Source organism: Muscardinus avellanarius, assembly GCF_963383645.1.
Source record: "Muscardinus avellanarius genome assembly, chromosome: 2".
NCBI lineage: Eukaryota > Metazoa > Chordata > Mammalia > Rodentia > Gliridae > Muscardinus > Muscardinus avellanarius.
The window spans coordinates 148,904,537-148,926,669 of record NC_137787.1 but is presented as its reverse complement, the minus strand read 5'-3'; the positions used below and the strand labels follow the sequence as shown (position 1 = coordinate 148,926,669).

Genomic DNA, 22,133 nt, shown 5'->3' with positions numbered 1-22,133 from the left:
TATGAAAAAGTAAAAATAATGAAATAACCATTTTTAATGTCATGACATTCTATAGTCTTTCATTTAACAAATATTTATTGAATATTTAGTAATAGGTACTGATTTAGGTACTGAAGGAGTAGCTGTGAACAAAACAGGTAAAACTTGCTTCCTCTGATTAACTTAAATTCATATGACATTTAAAGGAACTTATATGAGTAATATACAACATAAAGTATACTATAATCTTTCATGAACTTAGGTATCAAAAGATATTTTATAGCAAGCAATTCAAAGAAATAAGGTTTCAAAGTATTTTTGATCATCAAGACAAATGATAAATTAGTCTGCTTTTGTTTAAGTCTGCTAGAAAAATATGTTCTCCATGAAGCTTTAGATTCATCTCTTTTGGTTAATAACACCAAATACATATTTTGTATAATATATACTGTCTAAAAGTTACTATATAAGTTGTAATTTTTATATAATATTATTTGATATGCTATAATCTACATGTAAGTTTATCCTTTTATGCTTATCAGCTGGAAAAAAAATTCCAGTACTCTGATTTTAAATTTACCAGACTTTAGCCAACCAGGTCAAACAAAAGACTAGGTAAATAAGTGAATGATTTATCTACAAAACTTATCTTAAAGGAAATCTGTGTTTAAATTTTCTATAGTTTACTTATTAAGTTTTTATAATAGGTTTTCTTAAAGAAAGGCACTACTGTATCATAAATAAAACCTATATTGCTTATACTGCAAAAATTAAAGCGTCCATTTAATCCCAGCCTGTCTTCCAGGGCAATTTTAATGGCAGGGGAGAAGGTACAAGTATCTGAGGAATTAGGGAGAAAAGGACTGGAGCATGCCCTTAAACACACACACACACACACACACACACACACACACACGCACGCACGCACGCACGCACACACACATATATATTTGTCATTTTGTGTTTTAACATCTGATACAGGTTTTGAAAGCTATATCATTCTGTGATATACCTAGTCCATTTAAATACAAAAACTTTAAAGCCACCTCTAGGAAACCAGCAGGGAGAAGCTGTTGTCCTGAGCCAACACCTTTGGAAAAGTGGTTGAACTGAAGAGAGCTGAGGCTGCAGAGCACGTGAGGCATCTGGGTGCTTTTCATGTTCTGCTTTCAATCATGTTTTTTCTTGAGCCCCAAATTAAATAAATGAGTAGCTATAAACAGCGATGGCTTTTTCACCGTTTTATAAACTCGATTAGGGTAACCATGCGGACAGTCTCCAGAAAGAGGCAGAAAAGATGGTATGTGTCGCATTTTCTGACTTCTGCTGGTAGGCATTTCAACAGCTGTGCCCTTGGAAGCTAACACATAAGCGGTGTCACCCTGGGGCTGATACGTTCTCTCATCTCCTAAGCAATCTCTGTTAGTCTTTCTGGAGGAACTTGAGGGTCCAGTTCATTTCTCATATTCTCTAGCTTGAATTTCATTTAAGTTAGTCAGAACATCTCCTAAACAAATCACACCAAAAAAGATGAAAAGAAGTGCTTAATATATAGATGAAACAAACCAACAGGGTATGGTTATAAGAGGTAAAACAAAACAAATCAAAACAAAAATCTAGAAATGGGGCTATTGGGCTATTGTGCAGTGCTACCAAATCAAATGAAATCCCAGCCTCCTCAATGTACTTTCTCCAGCCAGCCTACTTCAGATTGCTAACCCTGCCTCCCTTTCCTGCTTCATTTTCCCCAAAGACACTTCTCACTGTCTGACACAGTACATATTATATCATCTCATTCTCCCTCGCCTACCAGAGACTAGACCATAAACATGAAGGCTGGATATTTTAGTGCTTTTGTTCACTCATAAATCACTCGAGCTTAGAGAAGTAGCCAGCATGCAGCAGGTATTCAATAATGCTTGATGAAATGGATGCATTTCAGCTCCTTAACCATATACCCTCAGGCCAGAATGAGTTACTGGAAGTCCATTGAGCATGGTTTGCATCTTTGTGGAGTCTGATTTTCATTTCATGGAAAATATAAGGCATCAGAAGATCAACCCTCTATCCATTTCAGAGGGAAGACTCCAAATGGATGTGTCAAAGATGGATAGGAGGGAGAGACACTGTATTTATTCATTTGTCTAACAAATGTGCATGGTATGTTGGCAATACTCCAGCCATGGTGCTGAAAGGAGGCAGTTGGAGATATATCCCTGACCATAAGGAGTGCTCACTGTCCAGTAGGGAAGACAAAGATGGGAATGTACAATTGTGATAAAGAATGACATGTATACAAGCAGAGCCTGTTCTAGGTCAGTGGCCTTAAATGTACCACCAACAAAAGTTCTTTTGGAGAAGATGCATTTTAAACATGCAAAAATAGAAATTAATAAAATGACCTAAAAGTGAAAAACAGTATCTTAAAAATTCTCTTGGTTTTTATTTGTTACTAATAAAAAAACTTTTTGTTCTCATTAAAAATTAAAGAAGGCTATTTTAGAGAGAACGTGACTGATACACTTTATTATTTGTATGACTTAAAGGCTAAGCCCTAAATGCAGTTCATTTCCACAACTGAAAAACAGCTCACAAATGATGTTTACATAGATCCAAATGGAAGAAGGACAAAACTGACTGCATTTTTTCAATCAATGTGCATTTTTCAATCTTATTTATCAAACAGAAAGTTTGCTGTGCTCTCCACTTTAAGAAAAAAAAAAAAACATGACAATGGTGGCACACAGATGGAAACATCCACTTGTGAAAGAGGAGAAGAAAAGGTTTAAGAAATTTTCCTGAAGGAAAAGACATTCACTTGCATTTTGAAGAAAAAGTGGGAATTTTCCAGGTAGACTTGATAGGGAATTCCAGACTATGAGAGCTGCGTATGCTGAGTCCTGGAGCCATGAATATGTATGTGGTACTCAGGAGCCACCAGAAGTGGATTAAGCCGAAGTATGCGGGAGAGAAGGATGGACGCAAGACAAGTGAAACAGATGGCACTCAGACCCATTGAGGATTTGATGCTCCTGGTCTGGGAGTCATCGAAGGGTTCTGAGCAGGACAGCAAGAGGTCAACTGTATTGTTCGGAACAATGTGGGGGATGCAGCAGAGGAGATAAGAGGTTGGTTTTTAACCTAGAGGCTACTGCAACAGTACAAGCTAGAGATGAGGAATAGACTAACTCCTATTACTACCAGCATGCTGACACCAATGCCTGTTCCCCAGGGTTAGACAACCTAGTCCTGGTATCTTTAGCTACTGGCTGGAGTCCTTGTCTATAACTATTATTGGTCTAACCTCTCACAAGCTGATAGCCACTATGATTGGAAGGGCTGGCTGTGACTTTGATTACAGGTCCCTCTTACACTGTGTCAACTGACCTGCTGAGTCTCTAGACTAGACCAAGTTGCTTAAATGTCAGAATATCTCTCTGCAAATTCCATCACAATTATGAAAAGTCATTGCTGGGAAATCCATCAGAGTTTGAGTTCTACTTCTCAATTAGTCTCCCATTTCCTCTTCATCATATTATCCTTTAAAATCTTGTTCATCATTTTAATTTTAGCATTTCCATTTTCCTGTTTATCAAATTACTTGTTTTTTGTACATCTTACCAGTAGAAAGTTTCATTTTAGCAGTGACCTTTGTATATTCTGTATCATAGTATTCTCAAGGTCTAGAACAGTACTAAGGACACAACAGAAACTCAACAGAGGGTTGCTGTCATAGATAGTTGTTCTTGTTTTTTTTTTTTTTTTTTTTTTCCAGTACTGGAGATGGAACCCAGAGGCATTCTACCTCTGAGCTGCACCCCAGCCCTATTTTTTTATTCTTTATTTTGAAACCAGGTCTCACTGAGTTACAAAGTAACTCAAGTAAGTAAGTAGCTGAGGCTGTTTGAGAATTGCGATCCTTTGGTCTCAACCTCCCAAATGCTGGGATTACAAGCGTGTGCCACCATGCCCGGCTTCATAGCTGTTCTTGATGTCCTATCCAGGTCTCTTTTACCACTAAATGCACCCATTCCCAGGTGCTACAGTTTTGACCTTTGAAAGTGCACAGTTAAACATTTGTTCAGAGAATTTCCCTCCATCAACGGGAGCTGTCTCTCAGGTATGCCTGGGAGGTTTCAGGTTCTCTGCCTTTTCTCTTATAGGGCAACCCTTAACCAGTTACTGATATGGGAGCAAGAAATGTTGGCCCTCTTTGTTTCCAGGTAGAACAATGGAGTAGTGTCATTCGTTCTCCAGAGCATCCTATGTAGAGGCTCAGACCAAACTTCAGTTAGAACCACCTCTTTTGCTCAATTGTATTCTGATTTCTCCTCTTCCTACAGGTTTAACCTAAAATCTTTTCCTCTCAAATCACTTACACAAACATTTTTCTTTGGCTCTGCTTTAAGAGACCCTGACATGCTGACTGAGTGACTAACTGAAAGACTTACATTGAATGTAGAAGCAATTTTGTTTTTTTAGGAATGCTCTTAATTCATCCTACATAAACATTATAGATCCATTTGTAATGTTAATAGAAGTTTCTCAATGGAGTCACAAACGGAGCAATTCCATGAATATACCAATCTGCTTGTTGAATTGAAGCACTTTGGGCTGTCCCTTCTGCTTCTTTTATCACTGTTGTAACCATTTGAAGAGTCTGCTTATAGAAATATGTCTTACTTATAAGGAACAGCATTTTATAAAGCTCCACAAACACATCCTAAATCTAAATGAATAAAAAGGAGGTAGCAGATTCTGGCCTAAGATGCTTCGCCACTCTTTCACATTACCTGAAGACACTGTAAGGAACCTGCGGCTGGGTTAGCTAGAAGGGACCAAGTGACAGCACCAGGTTTAAGTGGCTGGATGTGATGTTCAGTATGTTCAGATGTTCTGAGATTGGAATAGTTCTAGTTTTGAGCTTACTTTATTTTTTTTACAAAAAAGGACTAAGTTTGTAAAACACCTTCCCCATCAGAATATAACAGATTTTATCATGGGAATCAATGTGAGATAATATTCTTAAAATTTATCTTATGATAAAAAAGAACTGGAATTTATAACCTAAATTTATGGAAGTGACTAAATCAAGGAAAAGTAGATGGGACTGAAAGTGGTAGTTAAAAGAGATGTCGGCTCTGAATCTGAGTTGCATTTCTGCAAAAGGAGGCATAGAATCAAATTTGGAAAAATATGAGCCGTTGTTAAATCTGGGTGGTACGTGTGGGTCTGTGTATATGTTTGTATTTACATTTGGGAGGGAAGGTTAAAGTTTTTCTCAAACTGAGAAGAGTTTGAAAGGAAAGTAGCTGGGCTCTAGATACGTTACTACTAAGAGAAAACGCATGGCACCAGGGGTTCTTGGACTTTTTAAGCTTGTGATTTAGAAAATAAAATTGAAAAGGAATCCCGCAGACTTCTCATTGTTTCCAGGCCTCTCTGCCAAGACAGCCCAGAGTGTGGCACCGCTGCTCTCTCGAGTCTCAGGAATCTGTTTGTGGCTCTGACTCACAGACTATTGCCATCCACAAACTGGAAGCCAGAATAAAGGGACTTTTGGGGGGGTACACTGAAAGAAAGGATACCACCAAAGCAGTGTCTGCTTGGGAGGAAGAGCACGTATCAGACCACAAGAATAAATTCACTGAATGTTTTTATGAATCACCTGGGTGAAAGGACAGAAAACAGTGCCATTAAGTATGTGGATGTTACAACTCTGAGAAGGTATGATTGAGAGTCAAAGTAAGTTTAGTGGTCTGGAGGAGTAGTCAAGATAAAGAAAAGGAGGGGCTGGGATGGAGCTCGGTGGCAAAGTGCCTGCTTTGCAGGTGTGGTGCTCTGGGTTCAATCCCCAGTTCCAAAAAGACAAAAAAAAAAAAAAAAAAAAAGACCTCCTGAAGAAAATATGAAATAACTGGCCAAAGGCAAGAATGCAGAAAAGAGACTCTGGGGTGGAGCTGAGCACACATTAGGAATATAATGCTAGAATTAAGCAAATCAAGTTATTATAGCCGGGCGTGGTGGCGCACGCTTGTAATCCCTGCGCTTGGGAGGCTGGGACAGGAGGATCGCACAGGTTCGAAGCCAGCCTCAGCTACTTAGTGAGGCTCTCAGCAACTTAGTGAGACCCTGTTTCCAAATAAAGTATAAAATAGGTCTGGGAGTATAGCCCGGAGGTAGAAAGCCTCTGGGTTCCACCTCCAGTACCACAAAAAAAAAAAAAAAATCAAGTTATTATACACAGATTGAGGTTTAGGATAAAATCATTGGCTGATCAACAGCAGAAAGATACTTCCTAGTCTCACTAAACTGTGGTGTGATCTGGCACAGTGAAATCAAGGAGCTGTGTGATGAGTGATCAGAGCACAGGCCCCAAACCAGAGTGTATTGAGCCAGCTGTGTGTCCTCAGCCAAGTTCTTTAACGTCTCTGTGCCCCAGTGGCCACATCTGCAAAACAGAGATAGCACGGGTAGGGATGGATCTCACAGACTTGCAGTGAGCAGTAACAAGCTCCAATGTGAAAACTGCTGAGAACAGTGCCCGGCACATTGAGATGCCGTGTAAATGCTTGTTAAATAATGAAACAAAAATAATACAGGGATTTAAATGGATGTGGAGGTCAACCAGAAAAAAGTAAAAAATTATTACAAACCTAAAGATCTAAATGGGAAAGGGTAAGATCATGGCAGAATTCATTTGTTAAAAAAAAAAAAAGCAGAAGGCATTCTTGCTGGGAGAACTACTGTCCAACTGCTGATAAAATGCCTCTAAAATAACCTTTTCAAATTCATAGCGGGGAAGATGAGACAAGAGGAGCACCCGTATATTTTCCATGGCAGCTGCTATTTGACCCATCTCCAGCTCTCTATTCCTCTGATGGGGGCTAAGGATGTTATAATGGCTCAATAATAAGATTTTCCATGAGACTTCAGAGAAGCTTTGACTTTTTCTATCTTCCACCAATACTTCTATCTGCCCACTGGGACTTTGTGAATTTCAAAATTTAGGCTGTCACATTCCATTTTCTTCAGCCTGAGGAAAGCCTTGCTTGCTGATATGCTGTGCTTTGTAAAATATGCCATCATTCACTCCAGGGTATGTGATTTTTAGAGGGCCAGTGGTAGAGCTTTGCATTTAATTTGTTACAGATTTTACTTCACTTGGGTTCACAAAGGACATTAATATAAAAATAAGACAGAGGAAAAGCAAATATAACAATAACCCTCCAAAATGCAATATTTTAATGACCTCGTCTGGCTAGAGCACTTACATAACACAGTCACAGGCCTAATCCCTAACGTAGATAAGACACCTTGCTCAATTCTGAAGTCAGTCCCTCTAGGTAAGGATGGCTGATCACAGGGAAGCTTGAGCTGGAAAAGCCATATAAAATTAGCACACACCCGATCACTCCAACAAAGATTTACTGGCATCCACTGTGTATTGAGAACTACACAGAGTATTGGCCTCACGAGTAGTATACCATGCTCTGGGAATTATTCTTAACTTCTTTTTCCTCTTCTCCTTCCACATAGTTATCAAGGATTCTAAAAATCAGCCATTTAAATCTATCTCAAGATGGGCCCAGTGGCACGTACTGGTGATCCCAGTACTTGGGAGGCTGGGGATTGCAGGTTTGAAGCCAGCCTCAGCAACTTAGGCTCTCAACAACTTAGTGATACCCTGTTTTCAAAATAAATAAATGAATAAATAAATTAATTAATTAATAGGTCTGAGAGTATAGCCCAGAGGTAGAATGTCCCTGGTTTCCATCCCCAGTACCACAAAAATAATCAGCCTATCTCAGTATGCCCTTCTTTCCGTGATCATAACCAAATGCTTGGTTAGCCCCAATAATTGTATCTAGGTTCCTGAAATCACCTTCTAGTGCTCTACATGATTCAAGTCCCATTTGACTCTGATCAATGTGATCAATATGCAGCCTATAGACAAATAATCTTTCTTGCTATAACACCAACAAGTAACATTCAGGAGTCAATCCAACCCCAGCAGGGTCTATGAATCCCTGTAAACCCATGTCTCTCATGACAATAATTCTTGCATCTACCCACACACATCCTAAGCTATCCTAAACTGTTTCTCATTTTCTGGCTTGTGTATAGATTGTTTTAAATGAACATTCCTTTCTCTGTTCTCTACTTTGAAAACTTCTACTTATCTCTTAAGAGTCAGGGTGAGTGAAGCACATGTCTATAATCAGTTTGGTGTTATACAACCAAATACAAGGAAGCTGAGACAGGAGGATTGCAGGTTCAAAGCCGGATAAGCAACTTAGCAAGGTCCTCAGTAACTTAGTGAATCCCTGTTTCAAAATAAAAAATTAAACAGGGCTGAGAGTATAGTTGGCGATAGAATGCCCATAAATTCAATCCCTGGTACCAAAATAACAATAAAAAAAAATTCAGTTTGAGTGTCACCTTCTCTAGGTACCTCCTACTGAATCCCAGGCATGCAGTCAGAGAGTTGACTGCTTCTTCTCAAGGTTCCCACAGTCCGTGCATGGCCTCTTTTCTAGTGTACATATAGTAGCATAAGTGCTGACATATTCTTATTACTCTCAAGCAAGCAAGCACCTAGGCCAATATCATTACTGTCATCTACACATCACCAGGGCCAAAACAGCTGCTGGCAAATGTGGGATTTAATAAGTACATATTAAATGAATGAACACATAATGGGGGAAAAACAGATTCTTGTCCTCAAAATGTTCACTGTTTAGTTGGGGAGGCATAACTAGGGAAGGAAGAGAGATGGAAATAAGATATTAGATTGACTACAGGTTGAGTATTCCTTACATGGAATGCCTGCATTCCTAATCCAAAAAACCCCAAAACTGAAATCCTCCAAAATCTGAAACTTTTTGGCATTATATCCACGTTAAAGAAGTTTCAGAATTTGGAGCATTTCCAGTTTTGGATGAGGGATGCTCCACTTGTATAATGTCAGAGTTAGGTAAGAAAGCAAGGTATGTGGTAAGAAACCAGCACCTATTAGTTTGTCTGAGAGTGCCTGGCACTGTTAGCCCATTGGACATACTCTTTCACTGAATCCTCAAAACTGCCCTGTAGGAATTGTTTAAATTTAGTAAGTAAGGAGATTAGGCCTCCTGGAGTTCAAGATCAGAAAAAAGTTACCGAGGACAGGACTCGATCTCTAAAACCTGTACTCTTTCTATCCTGATGGAACAAATTCAGTCCTATGAAGGTTGAAAGGGGGGGCAATTACACTCAGAATGAAACATAAGGAGAGGTTTCACACAGACCTAACAGTGAACCAAATGCTGAAGGACTGGTAGAAAAATGGGCACATTTTAGATGAATAATAAAGACAGGAATGAACTCAAGTCCAAAACCTATGAGAGGAACACAGAATGAATCAGTCTGGAGTAAGCTGAGCATAGGTAAAGAAAATTCATTAGAAAAGAAGTTGGAGCTATGCCAGGAGACCTGGGAACTCTCTATTTCCTCTGTCAGAAGAATAACCAAGAGCATACGATAGACAATGCTAGTGATCGGGTTAGTCCCATCCTCTTCATCTCTCCAGCGTAGCAAATGAAAGAGATATTGGATAAATATTTCAAAGCCCTAAAATAACTTATAAGATACATATTTTTATCCAAGGATGAAATACAACCCCAGAAGTTATTTAAATATTCAAGTCAAATTAACATTGACATTGTAGAAAAACAATAGACACATTTCCCAGATGTGAGTCATTTAGTCTGTTCTGCTTGAAATGCATACCATCAAAAGTAATGGCATCCATTAATCTTTTAAATTACTTAAACTGTATTCTTGAGACACACTTTTTATTTTAACTAAATACATGAACTGCTCAGCTTGTTCATTTCATGAAATTTGATCATCAAAACACAGGATGACCTTACTTAAAAGAACTCTGGCTATGTGTTTTATTCATGTGTATTTGGCGATGGTTTTACTTATCAAGAGTATGTTCTGAATGGCTCTTAGAACTAATCTCATTCGAATGACATCAATAAACTAAATGGAGTGACTGATTTAGATGTTAACATAACAAATCCATTAGAAGGAATCTAAAATAAACGAAGGACCTTAAGTAGATCATCTATAGATCAGAGAAGTTCTAAACATTTTTTCAGAATGCTATTTTTAGGCTGTTTAAACATATGTTTCTCTTAAAGCAATTTTATGAGCTTAAATTGTATGGCAAATGTAGCCCCGAAGCTGTATATAATAAAGAAAATATTCCCCACATTGAAATTAGTAGGGATGTCAGTCTAGTGAAAATTGTTTAATGTTATATATTTTAAACTGAGCCTTTTTACTTCTGACTTTATATAATAAATTTCCCAGTATCCAATATTGTCAAATAAGGCCCCTGTTAAAAATGAATAGGTATCATTTTATTTATTTTTATTTATTTTTTATTTTTTATTTTTGGTGGTACTGGGGTTCCTGCAAATCCTTCTACCTCCGAGCTACACTCCCAGACCCATTTTTTACATTTTTATTTGGAAACAGGGTCTCTTAAGCCAGCGAGGCTGGCTTTGAACCAGTGCGATCCTCCTGTCTCCGCCTCCCAAGTGCAGGGATTACAAGCGTGCGCCACCACCCTTGGCGGTATCATTTTATTTTAATACTATTATCAATCAATAACATACAGGTACTGTAACCATTTGGCTTGGAAATATTTTTTAAATCTTAAATTTAGAAAACTTGTCATAAGTAATATATCTATACATGTACCTAGTTGAGGACAGAATTACCACAGAATATATAAATTAGCAGCATGTAACTCTTTACTACTTTATGGATCATTTGTTATTTGGGGACAAAATGGCCTTAAAAATATGATAGGCAGGAAGAAATAAGTCATGCTATCTTTAATCCTCTAAACCTTTAAAAGCATCTTAGATATTTTCCTGATTAATCAAAGATAACTCTATATGTAGATAAAAAAGTGATATTATAAATAACTCCTGTTCCCTCTTCTTACTTAGGGATAAAAACACTGAAACCAGCCTGGCGTGGTGGTGCACGCTTGTAATCCCCACACTTGGGAGGCCGAGACAGGAGGATCGCGCAGGTTCAAAGTCAGCCTCACTGTCTTAAGAGACCTTATTTCCAAATTAAAAAAAATATAAAATAGGTCTGGGAGTGTATCCTGGAGAAAGGCTCCATTCCCAGTACCACCAAAAACAAAAACAAAAGCAAAAACATTGAAACCAAAAGAGAAATTAAAAAGTAGAGGGCCTCAAAAGCATAAGAGTTTAAAATCGGTGATAAAGTCATTTGTATCTTGAAGTTTAAACAAGTACAGCATATTAATTTCAAAGAAAATAAATGGAGGGGCATAATAAAGATAGGAATTATTGAAATGGAAAAGAAATAGAACAAAAGAGAGGTTCAACAATGTCAGAAGCTGGTTCTTTAACCAGGCTAATAATATCAATAAGCCCCAAGCAAAACTGATTAAGAATATAGTCAGAACCAGGAATAAACATGGGGATATCACTATCTTGGGGATATCACTATCTTGCATTCCTTGGCTAACATTCACTTGGTTAAAACATATTATACTTTTATATGGTTGAATGTGATTTATTAATACTTGCTAAGGATTTCTATGAACCTACAGTCATACAAAGTTCTGAAATGTAATTATCTTTTATTATGCGGGCTTGTTGAAAAACACTCTCAACCTTTGTCTGAAAATGTCTTTATGCTATAGGGCACACCTATAATCCCAGTACTTGGGAGGCTGATTAGGAGAATTACAGGTTCAAGGTCAGCCTTGTCAAGTTAGGGAGACCCTGTTTCAAAATAAAAAATAAAATAGGGCTCGGCTGTAACTCAGAGATGAACTTAGAATGCCCCAGGGTTAAATGTGTGGGTACATGTGTGCACACTTACACACACACACACACACACACACACACACACTTCCAGCACTTAATAATTAGGAAATCTCAGTACAGAAATGGCAACTCTAAAAAAAGCAGCTTCATAGAACAACAAATGGAGTCTCAAAAGAGTACACAATGGGACAGAACTGCATTTGAAGACATGTGGAGGGAAAATTCCAAAATTTGATGAAAACATAAAGTCACCATTGAGAAGCTCAATGAATGTCAAGTAGAAGACACAGAAAAACACAACATGGCACGCCACAATCAAATTGCTGAAAAACAGGAGAAAAAACCTTAAAACCACCAGAGGAGAAAAAGATATAATACACATGGAAGAACAGTGATAAAAATGACTGCTGACTTCACATGAGAAATACATACAAAACACAATTTAATAAAATGGTTGCTTTGAAAGTGATAAATGAAAAAAAAATCAGTATAGAGTAGCACATCCAGGAAAAATATTTATTTTTTTTATTAAAAATATTTTTCATGTTACTGGGGATTGAACTCAGAAGCACTGTACCTCTGAAATACAATCCCAGTCATCCCCTCTTTTTATTTTTTGCGGCACTAGGGGTGGAACCCAGGGGCATTTTACATCTGAGCTCTACCCCAGCCTTATTTTTTAGTCTTTATTTTGAAGCAGGGTCTCAAGGAGTTGCAAAGGGCCTCACTAAAGAGCTGAGGCTGGCTGCAAACCACAATCCTCCTGTCTCAGCCTTCCAAAGGCTGGGATTACAAGCATGCGCCACCAAACCCGTTTACCTCCTCTTTTTTTTTTTTTTTTTTAAACAGGGTCTCCCTGAATTGCCAAGGCTGACTTTGAACCTGTTATCCTCTGTCTCAGCCTCCAAAGTATTGGAATTACAGGTGTGGGCCACCATGCCTGGTTTAATATCTTTATGGCAACTATTTTATAGTCTTTGCCTGCTAATTCACATTTTTTCCATGTTTTAGTATGTATTTATAGACCAATTTTCCTGTTTGTTTGTATATCTAGTAATTTTCTATTGAAGGCTTGACATTATTAATGGTATGCTGTTGAGTATTTGGATTTTTCAGTCTTCCTATTTGAATGTTCAGTTTTGTTCAGGTAAGCAGTCAATTTATATTTGAATCACCTTGATCTCTCTGCCTCTCTGCCTCCTTAATCATTCCTTCTTTTAATTTTTGTGCCAATTTTGTCTGAGGAAAAAGAACTTCCAAAACGCAAGTGTCCTTTCTTGGTTTTCTTCCAAGCAATTATTGTTTTTTTTTGTTGTTGTTGTTTTTTTGGCACTAGAGATTGAACCTAGGGGCATTCAACCTCTGAACTAGACAACTCCCACCCCCAAGTTCAATTTTTTTTTTTTAATTTTGAAACAGAGTCTTTCAATCATAAGGAACCCTGGTAGTTTTTTAGCCCACAGATTTCTGGTGGCTGTTATTTCCCCAGTGCTGGTGATTTTTGTCCAGGTTTACGGCTATTTACCGGGTAGGCACCATTTGTTTTCCACAGCCTGAGGTACAAACCCCAAGAGGGAGTTTCTGACCATATCTCAACTTTCCTTTGATCCATTTCTTTTTGTCCTTGGACCCACTTACTGCCCTCAGTTCTCCCACAATTCTCTTAAGAATTCATAACCACTTAAAGAACACAAACCAGAAACTAATTCTTGTAATTCAATCCAATGCTCTTTTTATCTCCTGAGATTAAAGTAATAACAATTTAAAGCAGTTTTTAGTTGCTTAATGCTTAGTATATTTTCAACATACTTTTCTCATTTTTTCTCTTATTTTTTGTTTCTGGTAGATTTGTTGCTTATGTTTTATTTTAAAGAGTTTGGAACAGGTTCACTGATAAAGCTAAAAGTAATCCATGATGAGAAAATTTGTGTAAAAGTTATTCCTGAATGAACACTCTGACCACACAAAATTAAATAAATCCACAAGTGTTTTAAAGACGATAAAAGACACTGATAACACACTTCATCCTCATTTCTATGCCCTTTACTGCATAGCTGACACCCATGTAGTTTCTTTCTCTCTGTGAGCTGTATTTCAGCTTCTTGTTAGAACAGGCTTAGGCTCCACTTGTTTTTATTTTTTCTAACTTAAGTGCCTCAATGTTGATGAGATCTGCTGTTAGAATGTTATGTTCATCACTCTCTGTCCACAAAAGATCTATTAATTTGTGTTTAGAAAAGATTAGTCACTTTAAAAATAAATTTTGCATGGTTTTATTACCTTTTAAGGAGAAGAGAGATAAGAGCAGAAGAAATAGAAATAAAACTGGTTTACAAAATGGGCCTTGAAAAAAAAAATTATCTTTACTGGGCATCATGGCACATGCCTGTAACTTTAGTTTACTCAGGAGGCTGAGGCAGGAGGACTAGAAACTCTACGCCAGCTGGGCAATTTAGAAAGATCCTCTCTCAAAATAAAAAATATAGCTCAGGATGAGAGGGCTTGCTTAGCATAAATGAGGCTCAGGGTACCCACAGTACCAAGGGGAGAAAAGTATATTTAAATTGGAGAAAAATTAGTACTTTTTTTCAGGTTTGAAGGGCTGGTGGGCCTCATACTCTTACCTGTGCAGCTGAATATATTCTCTTGGTCTGTTGAGCAGATGAAGGAATCTGTCAACAATCTTGTTCTTTCCTACACCCTGTAATGACACAGATAGCATTAAATAAAAGGAGACTTGCATTTGCATGCAAGTTTCTGCCAAACCTGAGAAATCTTTAACCAAAACCTACTTTCTCAAAGTTGTACTGTTTTAGTTTATTGTTAATGAGCACCAAACTAGCAAACATATGTAGTATATCTCCTACTACATAGGTTTTTAAAATTTATTTTATTTTTAATTTAATTATTTAATTAATTAATTTATTTATTTGGTGGTACTGGGGTTCCTGGAAGCCCTTCTACCTCCGGGCTACACTCCCAGACCTATTTTTATTTTTGAAAACAGGGTCTCTTAAGCCAGTGCGGCTGGCTTCGAACCTGTGCGATCCTCCTGTCTCCGCCTCTCAAGTGCGGGGATTACAAGCGTGCGCCACCACACCTGGCTACATAGGTTTTTTTTTTTTAATTACTTCTAAATATATTAGTTCTAAGCTATTCTTATTTAAATGAAAATTCATGTTAGCCTCCTACATCTTCATTTATTTTTCTATAATTTTACACTGGACTCCGGACATTACAGCAGAATATTATTTACTTCAGGCCTGAAGATAGCATTAAAGGCTATCGTGTAAGTATAAAAACAATGATTTTTCTAATCAGTTCTTCAGAACTATGATTTTCAGTTACAGTGAAAAATATAATAACTGCTTTTTCTGCTTCAATCAAACACTCACGTGTTCTCCTTTTATCCTATTTTCCAGTCCTTTAAAAGCCTGGAAACCTAAAATTATAACAAAGATCTATTATTAAAACTCAACTGTATTTTCTCTCCTTGGAAATGCCCTCATTTCCTTGCCACTCACTGATGCCTAGAGATGTTGTCCTTTTGTAGAAGACAGACTGCTAAAAATGGAGTATGCTCCCATGTTACCTTCTAGTTTTAAAGTTTTCACTTAAAAGTAGAATAAAAATAATAGGATGACAGTCTTTTAACAATTAGGTCATGTGGGAAGAGTAAAAGTGGGCAAAAACCTGAGTTCTATATCATAGATGACAGCAAGAATAATTTATGAATGTCTTATACTGTGCCAGGGCCAACATTAAAATTTTTCAGGTGTTATTTCATTTAATCACAACATTTAAATCATCCCTTGAGATAGGAATCAAGATTATTACATGTTGGGCGTGGTGGCACACGCTTGTAATCCCCGTGCTTGGGAAGCAGGGAGAGGAGGATCGCACAGGTTCTAGGCCAGCCTCTCTGCCTTAAGAGACCGTGCTTCCAAATAAAATATAAAATAAGTCTGGGAGTATAGCCCAGAGGTAGAAGGGTTCCATCCCCAGTACCACACACACACACACACACACACACAGATTATTACAAACTCAGAAATCAAGAAACCAAGACTCAGAAAGTTAAGCAACATATATACACCACACAGCTAATCAAAGTGGACCCAGGGCTCAAACCCATGTGTATATAACTCTAATGCTCATGCTTTTAGCCCCTAGATTATGAATTATATTTTCTCCAGTGAGAAATTGATTTAGGTCATCTAGGCCTTAAATGACCTCTTTTTCCACTTTTATAAACCATTGTAAGGAAATAATTAGGCAGACCAGGGCAAAGCGTGTTATATAGTAGAAACAGCAGAAGCTCAATAGAAAGCATGATGTTAATACTTTGACATATTCAAATATCTTATGAAGAGAAGTATTCTGTAAGAACCAACAATGACAATTCCAACCAGCTGAGTAGGATTCACTGAGTGATACAGGAGGCAGAGACCAAGCCTGCTTTGCTCATCACTATATCCCCAAAGCCCAGCATACCACCTGACACATAAAATGCATTCAGTTGATTCCTGTCAAATAAATGAATATAGCAGGTTTGGAAAGTACCAGAAAATGGAAGCAAATCCTAGTAAGATATAAATGTTGATCATGTTAATAGGAATATTAAGGAATGGACTATGTAGTGAGTCATGGACTTAGAAAAGCTGGACAAATTTTGTGACTGATCCAAGCTGGGCGTGGTAGCGCACGCTTGTAATCCCTGTGCTTGGGAGGCTGAGACAGGAGGATCGTGTAGGTTCGAAGCCAGCCTCAGCTACTTAGTGAGGCTCTCAGCAACTTAGCGAGACCTTGTTTCCAAATAAAATATAAAAATAGGTCTGGGAGTATAGCCTGGAGGTGGAAAACCTCTGGGTTTCACCCCGAGTACCATACACACGCGCGCGCGCGCACACACACACACACACACACACAATTTGTGACTGATCCAATTTATTTCACCTATAAAATAATCATATATACACATATATTTATTCATTCAAAGTTATTAGAGCTAAATGTCAATTTGACAAATTCACTAAAGCAAGAATAATGAATCATTTATCTTGTAGGAGTCTTTACAGTACCTAACTAGTTTTCACCCAAAATAATTACAAAACACAAAGAAGCAAAATCATATTTGCACATTTGCATGTCAATCACAACTATGCAAGCTTTAAATGGCATGCTGCAATAAACATAAAATTTTAAATAGATAAAATTGGATGAGTAAAATGTCTGTGTTAATTTTTCAGCTGTGTTAAATTCAGTGAGCTTAGAGAAAAAGCAAACATCATAAATGCATTATAATGTCAGAAATAGGAAGGATTTCCTGAAAGCAATGAGTCATGAATAGCTGCTATCAGGGAGTTCCTCCTCCCTTCCCACCTCCAGAGTTACTGGATCAGCCATGTCTTTTCAAATTCCTCTCGAGAAGTGTGCCATTAGGAGTTTATATTTCCCATGGACATAAGGTGAGATCCCTAGCTGGCACTAAGGGCCTCTTTTGCTGTGTCTCTTGAAATGTTAGGGTCTGCAGAACTCCAACCCCAGTTGTCTTCTCGCTCCACACACTCTCACATGGTGTGGGTGATGCCACCCATGGCCTCAGTCATAACATATGGCTCACACTGCTCTCCTAAGCTCTACTGGAGATCGCCTATTCCTGTCAACTGATCTTCTGGACCACTTGTTCATACTGAACTCATCAGGCTTCCACTCAAACCTACTCTTCTTCTTTTATTTTATTTTTCAACTATTATTTACTTTTTATTTTGAAACAGGAGTCTCACTAAGTTGTGGAGTGCCTCACTAAGTTTGCTGAGGCTCCCTGTGAACCTACAATCCTCCTGTCTCAGTCTCCCAAGTACTGGGATTACAGATGTGTACCACCATGCCCAGCCTCTTCTTTCTTTTTAACACAAATATAACAGAATTGCTACATATCCTCCTGCTCAATTAAAAAAAAAAACTTAGACTATTTTGCTGATATTCCCCCAAATCCATTCAAAATCTTTTTAGGATTTTTGTAACCTCTATCAATAAAACTTAATTTTTCCCTTTCCTCCTACTCCTCCCTTTTCTTTCCTTTCTCTCTTCTTCTGACAGTTCTTGTCTGCTTCACCAACTATGTGCACACCCAAGGTTACAGTACTGTCATAGTGTGATACATATAATGGGAAATAACAGTGAGAGCCTCTGGTCATGCTGACAGCGTATAGTCTGGTAGGAAACACAGATGACTGAGTGAATGTAGGTCCTGGGAAGGTCATCCTCTGAGGCATCTGAGGTGCCTGAAGATGTAACCTAAGGTCAGAGAGGCCCGCTGTACAGAATGATGTCTAAGTTGAGCTGTCAAGGTGTCAGTAGGTACAGGAGAAGGAGAGAGGAGAATGTTCCAGGTAGAGAACTGTGTGGCAAGACCTGGGGATAACTCCTAGCAGTAGTGAGGAAGGGAGCGTAAGAAACCAGGCTAGAGAGGGAGGTGGGGACCAGCTCTGACAGAGCCTTGGAGGCCTAGAGTAATGTAGTATTTAAGAGTGCAGAGCAGTCAATTAAGTGGAAGGAAGAGTAATAGGAACAGACTCTCAGTTGGGAAAATCATTTTGATGAACTGGAAGGAAGGGAGGGAGGGAGGGAGGGAGGGAGGGAGAGAGAGGGGGGGGGGAGGGAGAAGGGAGTGTGCGCAAAATAAGCAGTTTGACTCTGAAAAGGTCCAGAAGAAGATGATGGTAACCTAAACCAGGGGGTTGAGAGAAAGGGATGAATTTAAGAGATAATTAGTGAAAAGAACAGGACTCAGTGATAAACCAGGTGGACAATAGAAAAAAAATCAAAATTTCTGTCATGGACAACAGGGTGGTAAATTGTATCATTTATTGAGAAAGAAAAGGAGGATGAAAGGCGATTTGCTGGGTGGGAGAGGGAAGTCTGGTTTTAAAAGGCGGTTTAATTTGGGACGTGTTTACTTTGAAGTGTCTGCTTCCCATATCTGCTCCTTCCTCTCCCATTGACCATCTCGGCTTGTGCGAGCTCATCCTCCACCAGGACTCTTGGAAAGCATCCAATTTGCTTTTCTGTCTCCAGCCTCACAATGGGCCAATCCACAGCTTGTTTAGTTATTTTTCTAAATCAGAGATCTCATCAGGTCACTTCCTACTTCATTTTAAGAAGCTCTGATAGTTCCTTCGAGGAAATGCTGAAAGAATAATCTAGGAAGGAATTTCTGTAAATATCCTGAGCAAAATGAAACAGGGCAATTTGTTCCTTCCAACCATAGTTTTTGCTAGAACAGAAAATCCTCAGGATTACTTTAGTTGAATAAATACATAAATAATGTCTTGTTTTTCCATTATAAAAATTGCATACCCTCATTTTTCTCACTGGGAAATTTAGAAAACAAAACACCACTCAATGTGCAACTGCTAAAAAGCCATCTGCTAATATTTTCATTTTATTACTGTGCATATTTATCTTTACTTACTAGTTATTATTCTGTATACACAATTTGTATTCTTTAATAAAAATTAACATGAAATAAATTGTTATATAATTATTTACTCTTGCTGAGGATAAGATTTAGTAAGTGAAAATGTTAAAAAAAAAAAAAAGAGGAGGAATCTGTGGAACGAGAGATCCTAAAAAATACCAAGTATCTCACGAGAATGGCTTTTATTTTTATCGTCCTGTCCTGTTGAGTCCTTCATGAGAATGTACTGCAAAGAAGTACTGTTAACTACAGGCTGAGAGAAGTGGGGAACATGTGCAATTCTAGAAACAGGAATCAAATTGAGGGAAGGAAGTAACTGTGCCTCCAAATTCTGTGAGATAAAAAGCTCAGAGGCCAGGATGTCAAAAACCTTGCAGGATTCTGGGACTCTTAACCTTCTCAGGTTTATTATTTTAGTTATCTTATTTCTTCAGAGACACTGGCAAGAAATCTTTTAAAGAAAATGGGCTTCTGGGCTTGTTTTCCTAGACAGAAAAAAATTATAGAATTTAGGAAACTCTATCCATATTTTATTAAGGAGGAGGAGGAGAAAGGACCAGAGTGAGAGATAAGGGCTGAAGAAGAATGGAAAGCAAGCAAAGGAAAATTAGTCTAGGCATGGGATTTGGGCTAAAAGTGACTCCCCTAAATCCTAAATATTAAAGGACCAGTAACAGGCCTTGAAAGAGCCCCACAATGGAACATAAGCTCGTCAGCTTGTTATCCTAGCCTTCTGCCATTCCACACATGTTCCTACCAGCCAGCCATCTCCAGGACAATGACCTTCCCGCTGCAACATCCTTGCCCATGTCATTTCTTCTGATTAGAATAGCCAGCCCTTCCTCATCTATACGTTATCTTCCACTCACCCCTTAGCTTTCTGATGAGATGTTCTCACTGCTGTATAGCTTTGCTTAACAATTATTTTCTCCTCTTTACCTCTCAGCTCCAGAATGGTATTCTGCTAGGGTTCCTAAACCACCTCCTCTCCCTACAGTGTACTCTAGTCATAAGACAGGTGCCTTAGCCTGCAGACATGCTCCTTGAGGACAAGACATGATCATCCCCCTGTTTAGCTCTCTAACACCTGTGACTCACATATAACCTGCAGATAGTGACTATTAAAATTTGAGAAAAAGAGGGGGAAAAAGGAAGCCACGTAATTTGCTTTTGCTAAAAGGAATAGAAACCAGGAATCTTCTGCTCCCTTTGTGCAAGAGGAGGCTAGAGCTCCCCTGCATGCATAAATGGCTGTTTCTGTGCTTAACCACTTGAATCCTCTTACGAGTCATATGAGTGGGAAGTAATGCACCTAACTGGAGAGGCAAATTTAAGTTCTAAGAAGTTAGGAACCTTGCACACTAGGGATTTTGAACACAGACCCATGCTGATTCTACAGACTGAACTGTATTTTGCATTTCATCATGCAAAACAGAAGTCAGGAGATAGCCTCCCCAAACTGATTTACATGACAGTTTATATCTTTTTTTTTTTTTTTTTTGGCAGTACTGGGGATGAAACCCAGAAGCATTCTGCCTTCAAGCTACACACCCAAGCCCTATTTTTTAGTCTTTATTTTGAAACAGGGTCTCACTGAGTTGCAAAGGGCCTTGCTAAGTAGTAGCTGAGGCTGTCTATGAACCTGGATCCTTCTGTCTCAGCCTCCCAAATGCTGCATGCCACCACTCTTGTCTGACAGTTTATATCTTGACATCATAGGGTCAAAGATCAGAAGTAGAAGATCATAAAATCACCTAAAACAAGCATCTGGGAACTTCTTTCCCAAAATCTGAGGTTCAGGAGGGTGAGCAGTGTGTCAGTACAGATCTCCCCTGCTATAGTGATATTTTAAGTGAAACCCAAGAGGATTTGCCACCACTAGCACTCAGATTCCCTTCATGCTCTCTGAAACACTGTGACTTTGGGCTTGCCTTCCAGTTCCCCCAACTCCTTAATAATTTTCACAAAGTTGGTTCAGTTTGTGTGCTATTTAGAGATGTCCTTTGCATGTGCCCTAAATATCTCTTAACAAATGCCAACTACAATAAACAGTAACAAAATGAATGAATATTGCAGTAAATTAGTAAAAAATAAATTTCAGCGGCTTTTTTAACTTTAAAATTGTCAACAAATGTTGAATCTTCTATTCTTTGCTTAAAATGCCTGACAGTGTATTATATTACAGCTGGGAGAGGAGACTATAATCTTTGCTTACTTCCTCTCAGATAGAGGCTTTTACCACCACCTAGGCCTAGCCTTGCTCACTGAATATGGAGGGCCTAGACAAACTTGTCTCTATATACTACCTTTATAATAATATTATTTAATTCTTTAATCAACTAAGAGATGCTACAATAGGATCACAGATAATTCCTTATTTCCCAAATTCTCTCAAGGAATATATATTCCTTATCTAACCAGAATACAAATTGTTAAAACTAAATAGCAAATAATCCTAAACATTCACAAAAATGTATAACTAACATATAGTACCCAGAAGTTGCATGAGGAGGCAAATATTTTAATGGTACTACTTGTTTACATGGCTCTAAAACATACTTCCTGTCAAAGTCATAAGTCCTCTTTACACAGGAATAATAAAATCTATTTCCCTGCAATTTCCCTTTGAAATACTGTTTTGCTATAAACAGCAAAGATAAACTTTTGAGTAGTGTGGTCAGCCATTCGGTACCAACAAAGCAGCCAGGACAAACAGTGTAGGGGGAAAATCAATGTGTCTACAAGAACAAAACACAGATGTGAGGCTGATATGAAAAAATTCTACTATGAAACACTGGATAGGGTTG

At 38.2% G+C, this 22,133-nt stretch overlaps 1 protein-coding gene across 1 annotated transcript in view; it reads right to left on the bottom strand.

Annotated features, from left to right (window-relative positions):
- VWA8 (von Willebrand factor A domain containing 8) overlaps positions 1-22,133 on the bottom strand; it is a gene marked incomplete at both ends in the record, with an annotated part of 383,297 nt that overhangs the window by 184,848 nt on the left and 176,316 nt on the right. The window contains one exon of the mRNA XM_080688771.1: positions 14,468-14,544. Within this exon, the coding sequence (XP_080544897.1) occupies positions 14,468-14,544 (77 nt within the window). The remainder of the gene's footprint in view (positions 1-14,467; positions 14,545-22,133) is intronic.